The following is a 20,644-nucleotide window of genomic DNA, read 5'->3' as shown; positions in this document are numbered from 1 at the left end:
ATGTCTGAATTAATTGTCCATCTTCTTTAACAATGACTGAGCATTCTCTGAGCATATCTGTATGTCTGAATTAATTTTCAAAGAGTCATCAATATAATATGAACATCAAAATACCCATGATCTTAAAAGGACAAAAACCAGGTTTCAAACTCTTTGGAAAAACACATGACATGGGGGACTAATCAAAGGGAATGCAAATTTATGCAATATACCATTACAAACAAAGTTATATATTTTCTTACTCATTTCATGAATGGGATGAATGGGATGCTAAAAGCATTTTTTGTGTCCAAAGAAATGAAGAGGTAATCTTTCTAAATAAGAAACAAAACTAAAGAAAATATTTCTTGCTAAAAGCATTCCTATTTCACAAAATTGTTCAAAACTTTAATTTTTTGGAACTAGAAAAATATTTAGAAGAAACTGATGCAATCTACTGACAGTCTGCATAACATCACCTTCTACTAAGGTTATAAAACCTCTGTGTCAAGCAAAACTCTTCCTGCTTCCAAAAATAATTTATGATTTGACAACTTTTCCTGGTGAAGTAGTGATCAAATTCAACCCTATCCCAAAAGAGGCTCTAAAACCTATTAGTCAGCAGTAAAAGCTTTCCATTCACTGAAGCAAGACATTAATTTTTCCCATTTACTCACTTCTGACATTAAGACCTGGAATTTCTGAAGCCTGAAGGATCTGTGTGGGGGCGAGACATTACAAATGGAGCCAATATTTTTCTCCTATGGCCTGCACCCTTGCCCACCTATCCAATGTCTACTAAAACCAATAAAAGACCCTCTAACTCTTCTGTTTTGGTATCCAGAAATGTTAACAGAGTTTTTAATTTGCTAATTTCCTTTAAAACATAATCTTTGAACATTAAAAGTTTATATTGGGATCATGAAATTGCAGATGTTTAACTGTTTAGCTCTTACAAAGGGTCTGAGCAGATAAGGTTTTCTCAGTGAAATGTTGAGCTGGATTTGCCCCAAATGGAAACTGCATCAAAAGCACCTTTCTGCTTGAGGTCTTTGCGTTCCATGAGCAAAGGATTTAAAGATTTTTGCAAACCCAGACCAGTTGCTATCAACCTCACAATACACATTAATATAAACTTACTTGTACAAGCAATATTAATTATGTCAGCAGTGAGTGGTTTAAATTCTCGCCTCTTTGTAACACTTTAAATCTGAACAACTCCCCACAGATTATTATAGTCACTAAAGGACTCTTTGTGACCAGACAATAATGTACCAGACAGCCAGCTTGCGGTCAAACCTAATAAACTGGTCTACATACTGTATTCATCATAAAACAAGCCCACACCAGGATTAATATCAAGTTTTCAATGTATTCAGTCTCATGTTTGCCTCAGTACCAACTTAACTTCAACCTTAACCAAAGGAATAGCTATAAAGCCTCTGTGAGTGTAGGGAAGCCTTAACAAGCTTGTGATTTTATGAACAACCACCTGCAACAATTTATCCAAATTAATAACATATTTTTGGTATTTCTGGTTGCAAGAGTTTTTTATGACTATCTGTGCCTAAAACCTGCCTTATTCTTTGATGAGTAAGTCACCAACTTGGATTTTTGTTTTTGTTTTGTGCCCTAAGCAACTTCACTTGGTTTAAAACCTGTTAATTTTTCATCACATAAGTCAAACAATGAAAAGATACTTCCACATGAAACTTATCAATTGCTATGGACATTTACAATGACAGCCATGTACTAAACCAGGTCAAGAACAGATTATATTGAGTCTTAAATTGTCACAACATGCATATCTTTCATTTTGACATCACAGTTTGCAAAATTCAATCTGGATTGTACCGGATCACACCTTTAGGCTGATCTTGCCCCAAAATATGTTCATGTAATTTAACACTGATTTTGCCATATGTACTTATCAAGGCATGTAAATAATGACATTACAAAGGAATATGGATGTATAAGGATCCAAATAAAGTGAATAATTGCCATATAAATGTACGCAGGATCAAATTATAAAAATAATACCCATTACTGAAATATGTTGAATGCTTAAATGACCTGTGTGACTTTTACTATAGTAGCAGCCAGCACTGAAATAACTGTGACCAGTCTGACAGGTGCTGAATTTATGTAATCATGGTCACATGATCCCAATTATTTTTAGACTTTAAATAGAGGTAGTGCAAGTGTTGAGGGCAAATGGAATAACATGTTACTTACACACCTAAGGCTACAGACCTAATGAAAATAATGTGTTCATGATAAATGCTTTTTTTTTTTTTTACACAATCTTGCTAACAGGCCTCTAGGTATGGATGTACAGACATGACCAAATTAAGATGTCCCCATACAACATAAGAAAAGGTTCCAGATGAATGATCTCCACATCTATAAATACTTTCTGTGTACATGTATATCATTCAAATGGGCATCTTGCTCAGTAGGTTGTTGTTGTAGGGTTTAATGCCATTTTTCAGCACACGATAGGCTATACATGGCAGCCAGTATTAATGGTGGAGGAAGAACCCGGGAAAACCCCAGAAAGAACCACCGACCCATGAGAAGCTACTGGCAAGCTTTCTCACATGCCCACATTAGCCGAATCCAAGACTAGAACCCATGCAGACAGAGGTGAGATGGCAGTAATCCATAACGGAGAGCGCTTTAGACCACTCGGCCACTTGGGGCCCCTTCTCAGTAGGCAAAACCAGAATGGATTTGTTTCTTAAAGCTAAAACATGTTTCACAACACAACCACCATGCCAATAACAATTCATCCTGTGACAAAGATAGTTGAAAAAAGAAATGGGAAAATCTAGCAAGGTGAATAAAATGAAATCATTGTTACCAGAGTGATACAGATATTCCACTTTTAAAGATCCAGTCTTCCTCTCATTACACCAAAATCATTCAGTCAATTTAAGCAGCACACTAAAGCCTCAGCTTTGCAAAATTAGATAAATTTGACATTTTTCCAAATGAGGGGCAAGGAAACTAACATATTGGACAGAAATTTAAACAAACAAAACAAGACATGTTTGTAAAAACACAGCAGACCATACAAGTCAATTACAACATTCAAAATGCTGAAAAATAGTTGTTATGCATGAAAATTAAGTTATTTTATTTGTCCACCTTCAAGTCAACAAAGTTTTACAATGTGTAAAAAGTGGAATATTTGCTGCAGTTGCCTGAAGATCTGATTAGGATGTAATTATGAATACAAATTTGTTTACCAAACTTTCTATGTCAAGTGCATTTTGCCTAATAGTGCAAAAACCCATCTGCTAAAAAATTAACAATCCCAAAAAGTTCACAAATTCACACTAAAAGTAATGTTGTTATGGATTCAAGATCTTAATTAGTTCATCTTCAAAATGATACAAATAACAGTGTACCAAAATTCATTTGTCTGCCTTAAATGTTTAAAAAATTTAAAAATCGGTAAAACATAATTTGATAAACTGCTGTAATGGCCTGAAACTCTAATCAGGTCATCTATATACTAATACATGTTTTATTTGTCTACCTCTACTAAACTTTTGTTTAAAAATGCTGACATGGAGTTTATAAAAAATATCATTCCAAAAAGTTAAAAATTGAAGAAAAAAATTAAAAACTAAGGTCATATCAGATGCCAACCAGGTCTTGAGACCCACTCAAGGGATCAAAATATTGAATTTGGTCTGGTCTCTTTTTTTTTAACCTATCTTGCTCACAAGAAAGAGTGATGGACTAACAGATGGATGAACACACAGCACAAAACCAAAATATATCTTTTTCTTGGGGAGGGGAATAATTCAGCATCTGCTGTTTGTTAAAGTGTCAAATGATTTTATTTATGAATAGTTGATTTTCAAGAATTTTTTTGTCTCCAGTCATGCTGAAATGATATCATCAGCATGTGTAAACACAGGTGTCATTGACTTGTCAACCAGTGACTGATATAAATTAGGCATACAAACTGAAAGTAGATCATATTTTCAAGAAAACATGACTAATGTCAACAAACAGGAATGTTATGTATGGCACATCCTGGCACCCCCTAATAGCCACAATAAACCAAGAATACTTTTGTTCAATGGGAAACTAACAATCTTAGATTCATGACAGTTAAGCCAAGGCAATGAAGCTTAAGGCTGAGATCAAAATTGTCAGGAAATGCTCAATGATCAGTTGGCCCAGTCAGCAACTTAACATTAACAGCAATAATGTATTAGTACAGTGAGTCATCATTAACAGCAATAATGTGTTAGTATAGTGAGTCATCATAAAAGAAAACAGAAAATTTAGTTTCAAGGTAAAATGAAAGCATATGTGTTGCACAAAAATGCTTCCTGCACATATGAAACACCATCTGGCTGACGATGCTTAAGAAATGAAACCATGTGCTCTGCCAGAATATATTATGTAGCATATTATCCTATCATAGCACCATTCAAGATTAAAGTGTTTTACATGTTTTGCACATTAACTATTTGGAAGGATCAAATGAAGCTTTCAAAATTTCAATTTCTGCCAATCATGTCCAACAGATAAACTTAAATGACTGGTTGGTAACTAAGCATTTGACACATATATAATAGGGTGCTCATAATTATTCCACACAATCATTTGGTTCTTATGTTCTCATAATTATTCTGTACAATTGTTTGGTACTTATGTTTTCATAATTATTCCACACAATTATTTGGTTCTTATGTTCTCAAATTATTCCATCCAGTTATTTTGTACTTATGTTTTCATAATTACTCCATGCAATTATCTGCTAATTTGTTTTTTTTTCATAATTATTCCATATGATTATTTGGTGCTTATGTTTTCATAATTATTTCATACAATTATTATATACTTAGGTTGGTAACTAAGCATTTGACACATACATAATAGGGTGCTCATAATTATTCCACACAATCATCTGGTACTTATGTTTTCATAATTATTCGATACATTTGGTACTTACCATCAATGAAATACCTGTACTTTAATTTGTAGTCATTCCTGCACTTTTAATGAAAAAAGTAAGGAAATTATTCAGTTTTAATAGCCTTAAACTACTGTGTACACTGCTATCAGTGATGACATGTCAAGTCATTGTGATGTCAATCAAGTTATTATGATGCAATAATAACCCCAGAACTTGAAGGCAGTTCAAAATGGAATTTACATGTGAGGTCTGCCATCACACTCACAAAACAGTATCTGGGTACCTAGTCTGCCATCACCCACACGGAATACTATTAGGGGACCTTGTCTGCCATCACACTCATAAAATACTATTAAAGGACCTAGTTTGCCATCATCCACACAAAATACTATTAGGGGACCTAGTTTGACATCACTCACAAAATACCATTAGGGGACATAGTCTGCCATCACACTCACAAATGCTATTGGGGACCTAGTTTGCCATCAACCCTCACAAAATACTATTAGGGAACCTAATCTACCATCACACTCACAAAATACTATTCAGGGACATAGTCTGCCATCACACTCACAAATACCATTAGGGAACCAAGTTTGTCATCACTCTAAAAAAATACTATCAGGGGACCTAGTCTGCCATCACACTTGGACAAATATGTATTCCATGTAAATTTTACATACTTTCGAGGCTTTGTGTCTTCTAACCAAAACTTTTAAAAATATTTGTTGAAATCAGGGGTCTCAAACTCAAACCACCCTGAGGGCCACCAGAGCATTTTAGATGGCCCAAGGACTACAACACCCTTGCTGTATCTCCTGACATGTTATGACACCAATCATTTTGTGGGTCACATGATATGGCTTGGTGGGTTGCATGTGGCCCAATGACTGCATGTCTGAGACCCCTGGTTTAAATCATAAGGAAGCCATAAATTTGTGTTGTAGGATATGACTCAATACTAACTATTTACCAATGAATTTTGTTATAAATAAAGAGTTGAGAAGGGAAAAAGTGGTCAAGTAACAGAAAACAACAATTTCCAATACAGCCGTTCATAATATACATTAGATTTTGTTATTATTATTATTTATGATTAATAACATTTTCTTTTAATATTTTGTGATAAATTTCATCTATATCCAGGCACTACAGTAACTGTCTGGGAAAAAATTTCAAACAGGGCACCAAAATTTTCAGAGGCGCTGGATAGGGTAATCGTTGAGAAATCGTCATCATGAATAATGTTAGATAATCATGACACAGCTTATCTGATTGTTTGATCAGTATACAAAAATGCTGAATTAATTTATGATTGCAAGCCCACCCAAACATCAGAAAATTTACAAGTCTCATGCCCTACAATTTTCAGATAAAGGTAATCTCTATACTTAATCTCTGCTTCACAAATCATCATGAGTGTTAAAGTTTCTATTTCCACAAAACTTAAGTATCTGTGATCAAAGAATCCTATTTTTTATATATTTAATTCTGTAGGGTATATTTAGATACACATATTCATTTGAAAATTGTTGGCTACTTTGATTTATGGTATGTAATGTACAAAGTCAAAAGTGAGTAGTCACTTGCGATTATAACATCGAAGGAAAACTAATGTTGCTGTTATTTTAAATATGTCAGAATAATGCTTACTCACTTTTAACTGCAACCAACATAAACCCTGATCTACTGTCACATAATGTGCAAGCAGATCAGGGTCTATGCTGCTTATTCCACTCCTAATAAACGGCATAGATCCAGATCTGCCAGTGCATAATCTTGTTCAGATTTCCTTTTGACGATGGGAGCCTTCCAAATTATTAAATTTGACAACCTGTTAATATCCCAACATCATCATGAAGCATGGTATGTTGCTGATAGAATCTGGAAAATGTATTTTGTACTGTTTCTGCCTTGTCACAGTTGTATTATAGATATTGAAAGAGCAGATGAAACAGCTAAAGCTGCCTTGAAGTCATCCATGCTTACTCATTATTAAAACTGACTATTCATATGTTCACTTTTTTAACATCAGCATCTCTTGTACATTTTGCAAACCATTTTCCACAAATTTATTCCTGTTATGCATGTAACACACCTTGGTGTTATGCATGTAATGCATCTGTGTATTTTGCATGTAACATACCTTGGTTTTATGCCTGTAATGTGCCTTGGTACTATGCCTGTAACACACCTTGGTATTATGCATAAAACACACCTTGCAATTACGCATGTAACACACCATGGTATTATGCCTGTTACACACCTTGGTATAATGCCAGTAACACACTTTCATACTATGCCTGTAACACACCCTGGTATTATGCATCTAACACACAACTTGCTTTGACTGACCTTCCAGCCCTAATACATCTGAGTGCATTCATGTTTTGAAACAAATCAAAAGACTATATATAAAAAACATAACTTAATAGGGTTTTATTTAGCTGAGGAAAGAATGATTAACCCTGCATGTTAAAAAAACAATGTAATATCATATATCATGTGGGATTTATGCAGAAAGGATTGACTAGTGACCTTGTAAGTAACCAGGAATAAAGGGACAACAGAATTCAGTGAGTCAAAATCTTATAAAATGTTTAAAATATGTCTTGTTTTTAGTCCTTACTTGTATATGCCAATGATGAGTCAGCTGCATTCAATGTACTTATCATTGTTGGATACTACTATTTGTACACTTTGAGCATTTTATATTAAATCATTAAGTTTTAAAATAAATTTACAATTTCTTTCATTCATATCACCATCTACCTACTGATATCTATCCATCTACTAATAACTGCCACAACTTTGTAGATAGAGTATCAATGGTTTGAATGCTTATGCACACTTCAGGATGTATTCAACTACAATACTTAAAAGAAAAAAGTATAGAGTGTTTCCAATTAAAATATATTCTTTGAAAATGTTAAGATGGTGTGTTTTAACCGTTATACGATTTACAAAGAGATACAAATTCTGTTGACCACTATTCATGTAAAAGAAAGCTGTCTCCCTTTACATTCCTAACTATAAGAATTGTACATATTGCATGTTAAAAGTAACATTTATACAACTACCATATTTGAGAATTAGTGAAAAGTTACAATCAGCACATACTCTGAGCAACTGGACATTGCTAATAGGAAATCTCAAATATCATTATATTCAGTTTTCATAGGTCTGTTTAGCCCTAGACATTAAACTGCCAAATAAACACCTTCAAGAAGTAAAATTTTATGATCACAAGGTCTAGCTGACAGATTGTCTAACATTCATCTCAAGCGTAATTTAAAAGGGACTGGGTCAAGTTTACACACAGAATCTTTGTCAGACAACTGACAGAGGTGTAACTGACTAATTGAGTCACTATGTTTTCCCAATTGTTTAAAACACTGTAATCACAAAGATAAGGTGGCCAAGTTTTCTAAGGCACTTGCTTTTACAAGATCATTGTCATTCATCTGTCCTCTGTCCATGTCGGTTTGAGTCTCAAGTTCAGCTAGTGTGGGCTGGTGAGAAAGCTTCCTGTGAGTTGGTGGATTTTCCTGGGATTTTCCAGGTTCTTCCTCCACCATTTATACAGTTCCGGACTTTATGCAACCAAGACAAAAAAAGTGTTTGAGCTTATCTCAAGGTCTTAAAAGCCCTATAATTAAATGATTGCCTCAGTTCTGTACTATTGAAATTACATCAGTCCCTGCCACCATGATTTTTAATTATAATGTGTCATGATGTGTCAGCATATCGTACTTTTGGAATAAATTATGTCAAGCCAAGACCCAAATTAAGAAAGAGACACTAGCAACACCAACAAGTTTTTATTTTGGGACTCAATTCAATAAAACTTCACCATCAGACTTTACATAAGACGCCTGTCAATTAGGTGCTATGTATGTTTGAGGTAAAATGAAACCCTGCCGTAGCACAGTTTTTTATAGTATGAATTAGATATAATGTGATCACGGCATGGCTTCCAAAATTTTATATATTTTTTCATACAAGAAAAAATAACTTTTTTCTTCAAAGTACAAAAATTTATTTGTAGAAATGTCATTGTCATTTGGGGAAGAGATCATGTATGAATTCAAATATAATATGATTGTGGCATAGCTCCAGAAATTTTACAATAATTTCACAAATTTCCTGAAGATTTATCCAAAAATAAACAAGAGTTTGATTTAAGATTTAAACAAGATTTGTGCTGTATTCTTGAAGAAAAAAAGCATCTTACTGCATCTTTCTTTATAAAGTTGTTCAATATTTCCACTAGAGAATGTACATTTTGAATGTGTCAGTAGTCAATCACTGCACTCTGATCTTACTTACATTTGAAAGATGTCAAGTCAAAAGTGTTAATCATACTATGATTGATCCATGAACAAGAAAGCCATTAAATTTTCTTTGTGTTGGTCTTCATTGCAATCTGTGTACAATTGCTGTTCAAACAAAAGCTGACAAATGTTGCTCATTAAACCGCCAACACAACCAAGCACCAAACAATGCTGATAAAAAGTTCTCAACTGAATTTATAAATCAAATTAATATAATAGCAAATCACCAATCTCACTGCTAAACACTGTTGAAAAAATGTGGCAATGATTTCTAAAACATTTAAACATGAAAGCCACCAAGACATGCATGTGGCATGATGGTGTTCTTAGACAATCACCACACCATCAGTCGACCAGTGAATGATGTCATCCATTCCCAATAAAAACGACCCCATTGTTGATTAACAATTATTATTGTTGTAGTCATTCAAACAAACGGATGTGAAACTGCTAATTACAATAGATAATGGTACTTGGAAACCCAAATATTTTACTGTCAAAGAAAAGCTGAATTCTGGTGTTAAGCAAACACATTTTGCTTGAGGTTTAGGTGTTCATGAGTTGATTATCCAGGGAACAGCCGCTGAAAATCAATCAGTTTTTCAAAAAACAATAAAGTATTCTGACTCACACCAAAAGAAATCCTAGCAGTATAAAATTTATACAGACACCATTTATTGACCTTGGGACATACATGTGCATACATACTGAACTGTAAAGGTGTTCATCTTTTGTTACAAAGTTTTTTGTGTGCATTATGTTCAGAATCATAATGATCTGTGACAAAATTACTAAATATTATACATCTGTGAGCATATTTTAAATGGAATTATTATGGATTTACTCTGACACATGCCATGAAATTGGCTGGTGAGTACAAGGTGTTGATGCTATAACTATTCATGCTAAATATGTATTCATATGTGAGTGTATATATATATATATATATATATATATATATATATATATATATATATATATATATATCAATGCATGGTTTGAATAAAGTAAAATGTTATATATGCAATCTCTGTTTTCACTACAAGTGATTAGCTGGTGAAAGTAAAATGTAATATATGCAATCTGTTTTCACTACATATATATATGTCCCAATGCATGGTTCTCTGAATAAAGTAAATTATTATATATGCATTCTCCCTGTTTTCACTACATGTGTATTTCTTGTTTAGTATGTATAGATTTAAGATGGTAACTATTCCAATGAAGCATGTAGTTTTGTGCCCAATTATAAACAATCCACAACACAACCACACACCCATCTGCCATTTGTTGGTACATGCATCATTTTCTTCAGCTAACTGACTTGGTTGGTTATAGTACAATTCAGTCCTTAGCAAGATGACGTTTTGTGGACCCCAACCACTGTGTTATAGCGGGGTTACAGTGTACTGATTTTTACAAATAATTAATTTTGAGAGGAAACCACTGAATCATGGAAGGATAATAATGCAGTAAAAAGATTGTTTATTATGTTCTTGAATAAATGTTGTCTCTTTTGAACATTCAAGTCTAACTCCCCCAGCCTGACTTCTAATCACTATATATTCCAAGGGCTTTGATATAGTGTTCCTCGTTACAATGTTTAATTAGTCACAGTATTTGATCTGTGTAGTTCAAAAATTAGCTTAATTATAACATCTTTATTACCTGACACAGGTAAAAAATCATGGTCATTTAAATAACAAAAGCAAAAAAAGAAATGTTCATGAGGTGCTGTATCCACAGATTGTGTTGCAAACTGTTTTAAGGCAAGTTTTAGTGTCAAAACAGATACCATTACTAGAAACATTCACGATGATGATGATGATGATGATGATAGTGATGATGATTCACTTGCTTGCCATTCTTGGATCATATAAATTCTGATAGTGAAATTGTCACATCTGTAATACCAATAATTGAAGATATTTGTGAATTAGTAATCATGATTAAGTAACCAATGTATCTGTGACAAGGTTGATGATGACTCAGTACCAGTCAGTGCACCCAAAGCCAGCAATGTTCCACATAGCATCACAGATATTATATTGTTCCTACACATATGACAAGCAGGATATTCTTGATAAGCATCTGCATGTCATTGAAAAACATATCAACAAAAAAATCTCAGATAATATTTTTTAAAAATGACTATTTTTTTCTATCCAAACAGGGAAATAATTTACCAGTTCTTAAGTTTGGGAACAGAAGTGTTAATATAAAAGTGATTTTTATGACTGACCGACTTGTACATGTATGTTGACACTTTCAGTGAATGGTAAAACTTACTGTTTCATTATTTGTTTCATTATAAGATGTATCTATACAAATGTATATTAGTTGAAAAATGAATTACCATTAAATGAATTCAAAAAATGTTACTGACAGTAATCATACCAATATAAATTATTTGCTAGATGTATGTCCAATGTGATCAATATGTACATGTACACATATCACGAATAAGAAACAACAAATTTGGATATAACATTTCATGGTTATAACATTAAAGTTCCAGTCCCCTGTGAAATGTTATAAAATATTCTAACTGTATTACTAGACCAACATCAAATCTGGAACCAAAAATGACACACATGACAGGCATATAAATCTGTTCGTTTATGCCACAACTTGCTGTATCTCGTTTGAATGTTTTGAATACTAAATGTCACAAATATTATGTTTGCCCATTAGGTTTCTGGAGAAATGTCCAGCTAGAGCCATACAAATTTCTGGATCCCTGGCAAAAATATAATAAAAGCAACAGTTTCTGAAAATGTGAAATTGTGAATTATATACAGACTTTCCTTTCTGACTTCAGGAATCCAGGTACAGTATTGCAGCATAAGGCATGTTTATAATTTCGTCCAGGTCCAACAAGAAATGTGTTCATGAAATACAAGTGTCCCATCAAAGTGACCTAAACACAAACTTGATCAAGTGGGATATATGGATGGATGAAATGAGAGACAGAATAGATGAGATGGAGTAAAGTAATATTATATGACTCGTTCACATTAATGGCATCGCAAAAAAATTCCATTTGACAGGTGCACTGTGAAGCAACTTTTTTTAACCTGAGATGTTTGTTATCTGTTCTAACATGGAGCCATATGACAATAGATTTCAGGAGAAAACAAAGCGCTGCTTCTTGCACTTACCTCACTGACTTCAGGAACTTGAACTGTGCCTTGCTTAGCATAAAGTGTCTCAACCAAATCAGCGAATCCCATAGTAACATGGACTGTAAGAATGGATTCCTTTACTGAGCTCTTTTGGTTACACTCCACATTTAATGGCTTTCCCAGTAATCTGTAAGGAAATGAAACTACTGTATATACTTGCTTATAAGATGAGCCCAACTGCAAAATGCACAGACCCATATCTTCTGTTGCATAATGGCCCGGCAGATCTGGGTATTTTCAGTTTGTAAAGAGCAATCAGTAAAACAAACATCGTATACCCTGATCTTCAGGCACATTATGCTACAGAAGATCAGGATCTATGTTGTTTGCAGTTGGACTCAACTTATAAGTGAGTACATATGGTAGTACTGAATTATCGTGTGACTAATGGACATGATATCATAATACCAAAAAAACATTTCCTTGTATATTTCCATTAATTTTTATTTCCATGTCTGATGAGGTAAAGAACAATAATTTATTTATTGCATACAAATATCTTGACTCCAGGAATTCATCTAAGCCTAAGATGTTTTCGTTAAGTAAAGACTGAGACCCAACAAACCAAATGTACAATATAATTAATGTATATTGCTTTTTGTATAAATAAATGCATAAAAATGAAGTAACCTCAATTTTGTTTTAAAAGCAATTTCTCTAAAATGAGTAAAAATCACACCTTCCAACTTCATCATCCTACTACAGAAGTCATGATGATGAACTTCATTTTTGGTTTAGGTTTTAATGTTAAATGCAATTTTGAATGAATTGCAGTCAACAGCTCTTCAGGAATAATTGGTCCAAATGCAAGAGTATGCAGCCAAGAAATTCTGGTGCTTTCTGTAGGAATTTCTTCCAATGTTGTTGAATGCATTTGCCATGATAACAACTGTTTTAAAGTGTTTTGTACTTTTTGCATTTTCATTCATTATTTGATTGCACATTAGTATCTTTTGTCCCATTATGAATGACCTTTATATAATGATGCTTTCTGTCAAAGATGGTCAAATTATTTAAGCAGTTTCTTTATTTTTTATAAAGTTATATAAATGCTTTTCTTATTTTGAGTAATGACATTAATTTGACAGAGGATCAGCATGGTTAGTGTAAATTTTAAATATCTTCGAGGCCAGATGCTTACAATCAAATTTGGTAACATTTTGTTTAGCAGTTTTCAAGTGCAGTTGTCCTCTCTTATACAGCCACCCCCGTCTGCACTGAGAAAATGGCCATATGAGAGGGGTGGCCTTTCCAGAGGTGGACTATATTTGTAAGAAGTAAATACAATCATACATAGTAAGAAAGCTACTTGTAACTTCAAAGCATCTGACATCTTCATTTGAAAGTAACATTATTAAAAGATTATTCTTTTCTTAAGAATAGATTTATTTCAAGTGAACATACATTAATAGTTCTTGATTCTTAAGTGTGAATGTGAGTGGGGGCATTGTTGGCAGGCACAATGCAAAACCATTAAAATAATTGTATTCAAATCTTGGGTACAAACATTGGTTAGGATTTAGAATCATTCTCTTCCTGATTACTCCATTTTCCCATTGCTCAGAATATTCTCCATATCTGTTATGAAGTTGTTTATTTGAGTCTTTCCGAATCACATTTTTCACCAAGAACTCTTCAACTCTCCCACTGTCACTGAATCAAACAACTTTTATTTTCTCTTTAAAGTAAGAATATTCCATTATGTGATGCCATGTTAAAATTTAGTGATGATTTATTCCTATGTTGCTAACTGTACAATAGTGCAATTTAATCATACAGATAAGACATCTGAAGAGTAGGCAAAATGATTTGTTTATAAATGGAAGTGATACGTGTACTGTCATGTGATTTTTTTTTATATCTTTGCCTGGTATACTATTTTATTCAAGGTTTATTTCTCTTTGTACATGAATCCACAAAAACTATATTTAACCTATGTTGATCATGTTATGATCTTAAATATTACATATGGTCATAATCATCAAAAAGAAGAACTCATCAATTGTGTGAAGCCAAAAACTATATCAAAACAAAGTTGAGCCCATTTCCTTTAAATGTCAGCATTTGTAAATAATGATAAAATATTAACCACAGATGTACAATTTTTAATGTACTTTTAGCCAACACTTCTTTCAGTAACAAAAACCTGACATCAGGCAGCATACATCTGTAGAGATAATCAGATTATTTCCTTACTGAATGAACTAAATATTAGTTTTGGATACATATTTGATTAAAATGTGGCTCCTTGTGAGGGAATAAAGTTGTCAATTTTGACTTAAAATGCTGCGGTGGCCACCCACGATGGGAACTTTGGTACATAAAGTAGTCGGTGCCAAGAAAATTAGCCATGTAGAGGTAGCCGCTGGTGAGGGAAGCCAAAAAAGAGGGGGAACCACAGTAGTTGTTGTTAAAAGGTTTTTCTATTTTTATTATCAACTGCCAAAAATTCTATGACAAAAATTTAAAACAAATATGAAAGCCATCCTTGTCAGGATTCATTCAATCACATATGGTCAATTCTGTTCCGGGTTTTGAAGAAGTCATTTAAAAGCATTACCTAATTTAAGACAAAGCTGTCATATTTCATGGCAGATCAGTGATCATAGCCATTTTTAGTGTGGAGGAAACAAAAGAACCAGAAGTAAAGACATCAATCAATAGAACACTTACTGTTACAAGTGAGCACAATCCTGAACTGTGAGCACAACAAGAGAGTGTCTGCAAAAATCTTTATTTAAAACAATTACTTTTGAATAGAACAAATAAAAAGCCCTCCAAAAATTCTTAACAATTTCCTACCTCTGTGACCTAATTTAGGAGACTTACCTTAAGTGGTCATGAGCAATTAATTCTTCAAATTTTGTCCGCATTTCCTTGACATCTCCTAGGCCCACAACATTGATGCCACCAACACGCTGAAAAAACTTGTCCGACACCTCTTTCATACTTTTTCTAGGGGACAAGCGAGTAGGAGAGTTGTTTGGACACATCACAGGGTTATTATGCAAGATGGTGACAGAGAAGAAAGCCAGCCTAAAGTGACACTGACTCTGTTCTGCAGATGGATCTTCATGGTATTTAAATGCACCACCTCCAGACTCTGTGAAAAGTAATGATCTTGCATAAATCTTTCTATCTCTCTCATGTAGTGTACATTTTTGAAACTTATAGCAAACTTTGTTGCAAACTAAAACTAGTTAAAACCTAAATGATATCCAATAACCACTCACCAATCAATCGCTTCCTGAAAAAAAAATAGTTTAAGTGTGAAAAATACAAACATAATCCATACTCATCAAATTTGGCAGCTAAACTGAAACCCTTTAACATGTACAGATGACACAAAAATGAAACATAATTTTTATCTGAGTAACACAGTTATTAACAACCATTCTCTCTAAACTCAGATTTTAAAGGTAGTACGGAAATACTCTTTATGGTTTCAAGTTCTGGATTTATGAACACAATGACAATGTGATCACTAAATCTTAAAAAACAAATTACATGGTGCTGGAAAATTGTGAATTTGAGAACTCCTGCTGTCTGATTGGATGAATTTGAGAAGGAGGCAAGGTTGCTCATATTTCACTGCTGTCCAGGGTTAGCTGTCAATCATTAAGTGACATCACTAGAAAGATGGCTTCTGATCCTATATCACTTGTACAGCAGTTTCTACTTGTAACATTTTTAGAAACATTACACCAGATATGTAAATCAGCAATTCTTCTTGTAAACAATAAAACTTCCATTTACAGTTTGCTGAATTTATAGGTTCCATGAGCCAGAAGAACTGCACATCTGAATTAACCTATCACTGAACATCGAAGTCAAATATGTCCTTATATCAAAGCCTGCTGAATAATTTTATTTCTAAGAAAGATATTATGCATTATGTTATTTGCAAAAGATGTGAGAGTGCATTGATGTAATTCATTTTTGACATTCTAGTATAATTTGGTTTTTAAAAAATGAGAGTAAAGATTAATTTTGAATTTGCATTAAAAAGTTCCACACCATAACTTTTTAAATATCATTTTTCAAAAGCTGTGTGTAAGATAAATGAATAAATTTGACACATACAGTAAAACAATGATCACCTGGGTGCCAATTATCTGGATTAATCACTTCTACAAACTACCATGTCCCACCCCTCAAATATTTTACCTAATATAATGTACATGTATCTTCAAATTAATTTAATTGCTGATCATGATACCAACAGAGAACAGAGTATCAGAAATCAGATTCAAACACAATAAATATAATCCCATACAATTATAATCATAACAGTAGTTTATTTCTACACTCAATTGTTGCTAAGTTACTGCCTCTATGACATGTAATTTGCCATACATTATACTAAGCTAATCAAGTATGATCAGAGACACACAACAGTCTATTAAAACGGATTCTGTAGTCCAAGCATGCATAATTACCTGTCAATCAATGATTGATGAGTGATAAAAGTTAATCACCTACCAGGACAGGCATGAAAAAGAATCCATTCAGCTGAGTTTACCTCGATAAAAGACCATCCATCACACCTATCTTACCATTCAATCAAACTCTTCAACACATGATGCACATGTGTAATAATGCATATATGCATGTGTAATGATGCCTATATGCAAATGTATAATGATGCACATATGCACATGTGTAATAATGCCCATATGCACATGTGCAATGATGCCTATACACATATGTAATGATGCCCATAAACACGTGTAATAATGCCTATATGCACATGTAATGATGCCTATATGCAAATGTATAATGATGCATATATGCACATGTAATGATGCTTATATGCCAGAGGTCTCACTTGGATTTTAAAACTAGGAGACCAGGACTCCTATTCTGGGGAAAAACAGGAGTCCCACCAGCAAAAGATGCAATCCCCTAACAGAAGCATATTGGGCATACCTTAAGTAGCTAAATTTCCAGATGAGCAGAAACAGTGGTTGCCACAGAGTTTAATTTTATAACTTCTTTACACCAGTGACATGTAGCTCATGTTTGTCCATTAGAGTGAGAGTGAATTATGTCAGGCCAAGGAAAGGTCTTATTCAAAACACTACCCTAGGCATCACAAATAGTGTTCCATGTGAAATATCAGTTCTAGCAGCTTTATCACTCTCTTGAATCTCATTACAATCTTCAAAAATTTGCCCATTAACCCCGAAATACTTGTCCAAATTTGCACACAACATTTTGTCTAACTCTCAACATGTCAATTTCAAGGTCACATGCACTACTTATTCGGCAACACTTGGAAGCAAACACAATAATGAAAGCTAAAGTTGTTCATTTGATGTACTCTTATACACAAGTACATCACTCATTTGTTCTGCCTCTGAATTCAGTTACTGTAAATATCAGCACATTTTCCCACCACTCTGCAGCTAACCAAGACTTGGAACTTGCTGCCAAGCTATTGGGTCATGTTCTTCTGATGTAATCTTACAATGACAACATGGATATATGGGGGCTTTTCAGCCACTGAATTCTGTCACTGTAAACAACAGCACAGCTAAAATGATCAAATCAGCATATTTTCCCACTCACCAGGTGCTTGAAGCAGGACTGGCAAGCTCTTGAATTTGCCATCCAGCAATTGCATGCATAAGGAGGACTCCTGCATATGTGATTTTCTGCATCCCAGATAAAAAAAGTTTGCATCCAAATATGCATGATTAAGTGTTTCCAAGCTTATAAGTAATGATGACAATCTCTTCATAAAAATCCATTACATCGCAGCAGGGGTATGTGAGTTGGTTAATTTGTGAAAAGCATCCAGACTTTTCTCATTTAAAACAGTCTGCCTGAAAAAAGGCAATATCTGGTCATTTGTATGCAATTCATAAATGGTTATTTTTTGTATAAATATTATTTACACTGAAACAGGTTGTATGCATGCAACCAACTTTCTAATTTCTTGTCTCACCTCTGTGCGTTTTTCCAGAACTGCTACCATGAGATGAACCTAAAATAGAGGAATACATCATTTAAAAGAATATTCTGATGCTAAAATTGTTGGAGAATCGGAATAGTTACAGGGTCCATGTTGGGAGAGGGGGTGATATAGGCTAAATAGTCATTTTTGAGTCTGTCACTTCACCTAAGCAAGCCCAAAATGTGAAGTTCACTTCACCTGGCATTGATTTCAAAACATTCCCCCACCCATTCTGTTTCAAAACACAGTACTAATAATCAAAGTAAATCATTGATTTTTGTGTAAATTTTTCCCTTCAAAGAAGATGGAAAGTAAAAGAAATTTTATTTTCTAAAGTCAGTACTGAATTACTCCTGACAGTTCAGATGTGATCCTTCAAAACAAATAATAACTGAATTTGTGTAGCCCAACTCAAAGAAAATCTTGACTCAGTAAGAGTATCCAGGTCCAACAATATTAAACAACATATTTAATAATGCATCATTCAGGTTATGAAAATTGGCCTTCTGCTATGGAAACTGTTGCTGATTTTTTTTTACTACTGTATAACCTATATCTGACATCGCCATTTCATGTTATACTTCACATGTAGTAAATCAAATAAGAGAAGCTTTATTATTTTTTTAATAAACTTTTAAAAGTATTTTATCTGCATTTTTATCATCATACATGAAAGTAAGCAAATAGAATAGTTTAAAGTGACAATTATGTACTTGCTACACTCAGATGTCCCAACTGTCATTGTGGCCAGTGTATTTCTGGTTGAATAATAATCAGGAAGAGCCAGCAATCCTCATTAAGCTACTGATAAGCTTCACCCACATCATAGAGCCAAATATTATGTGAACAGAAGCAAGATGTGTGAGTGATCTGCAAGACCACTTGGATGCATATGGCCCTGTCTGACAAATTATATGTGTGCATGGTTGTTGACCACTTGGATGCATATGGCCCTATCTGACAACCTATATGTGTGCATGGTTGCCGACCACTTGGATGTATATGGCCATATCTGACAACCTATATGTGTGCATGGCTGCTGACAATTTTCATCTTATTATCTTTCAACTCATGACTCCAGGCAAACAGGTTTAACAAACTAAAGGACCAAAAAAAATACAGACAAACATACTGAATTACATGTAACCATCAAAATCACAAATAAACTTTACTTATTATGAATAACAGACATTCATTGTCTACGAATATATTTATTTTTCATATTTTAATGAACAAACAAACTATCCAAAACATGTTGCCAGCAAATATCTTTTGCATAGATATTTACATGATGAATTATGAGACCCTTACTGTGATCTCACTTACCTGGCACTGTGCTCGCACTATAAGTACTGGCTACCAAAGAATCGTTGTCTGTATGGGTTTTACTGTCCCCTGCTAGAGAGAAATACTGGTCCTCTTCACTCTCTGTAAAGGAGATTAGAAACCTACTAAGCAGATGTTAGCAGCAATTAGCCAAAAATATAATTGTATGGCATACTTCATGAAACCAGGTCACTGTAATACAGTTTTAGTACATTATAAACCTTGTTCAATATAATTCACTGCAGATAGTTGCTATTCAACTATGGTAAAATATTATTTTGTTTGGATACGGGAAGATAGGACTGTGGAAGTCCTATGGTATTACTTTTATACAGTAAATCTAATGTAAATCAGGCAATAAGACAGAGTAACCAAACTGTTAAAAATGATACATTTATGCACTGTACACACATGTTTAAAACTGAAGATGTTTCTTTGGAGACATGACCTTGAAACTAAATCTTTGTAAACCTAAAAGATGCCAAAAATCTGTCTTTCAATGCTTTATAAATACCAACCATAATGAGATATTAGTATAATGCAATTACCATCTTTACTTACATACAATTCAAGCCCAAATGCAAAATTTTTAAACCCTGATCATCATGTGATGGTAGTTATGTTCAATACTTGTTCTACTGATCACTCCCAACCAACTATGCATACAAAAATCTGCAGATGGATTACGCAATGGCAGATCTGCAGATAGATTATGCAACGGCAGATCTGGATCTGTGCAGTTTGCAGGTGGACCTGACTTGGAAGCAAATATAAATGGTATGTACAAAAATTGCAAAAGCTACGTATCATGCATAATTTTATACCCAGTAAACATCACTGCATGTCAGTCACAAATAAAACCAATGGCATAAACAGTTAAACATAAGTCAGATCCAACTACAAAAAGCAGAGACCCAGA

The 20,644-nt window shown here is 33.7% G+C and overlaps 1 protein-coding gene across 1 annotated transcript in view; it reads right to left on the bottom strand.

Moving 5' to 3' along the window:
* Nucleotides 1-20,644, bottom strand: part of LOC149804667 (autophagy-related protein 2 homolog B-like) — a 206,742-nt gene that overhangs the window by 171,516 nt on the left and 14,582 nt on the right. Inside the window, exons 4-7 of the mRNA XM_089933186.1 lie at nucleotides 19,726-19,827; nucleotides 18,391-18,429; nucleotides 15,270-15,543; nucleotides 12,417-12,567 (exon numbers count right to left, since the gene is read on the bottom strand). Coding sequence (XP_089789312.1) covers nucleotides 12,417-12,567; nucleotides 15,270-15,543; nucleotides 18,391-18,429; nucleotides 19,726-19,827 — 566 coding nt within the window. The remainder of the gene's footprint in view (nucleotides 1-12,416; nucleotides 12,568-15,269; nucleotides 15,544-18,390; nucleotides 18,430-19,725; nucleotides 19,828-20,644) is intronic.

Source organism: Sinohyriopsis cumingii, chromosome 2 (genome assembly GCF_028554795.1).
Source record: "Sinohyriopsis cumingii isolate HCF-2022 chromosome 2, ASM2855479v2, whole genome shotgun sequence".
Classification (NCBI taxonomy): domain Eukaryota; kingdom Metazoa; phylum Mollusca; class Bivalvia; order Unionida; family Unionidae; genus Sinohyriopsis; species Sinohyriopsis cumingii.
Note: the sequence above shows the minus strand (reverse complement) of the source record. Positions and strands in the feature narration are given on the sequence as shown.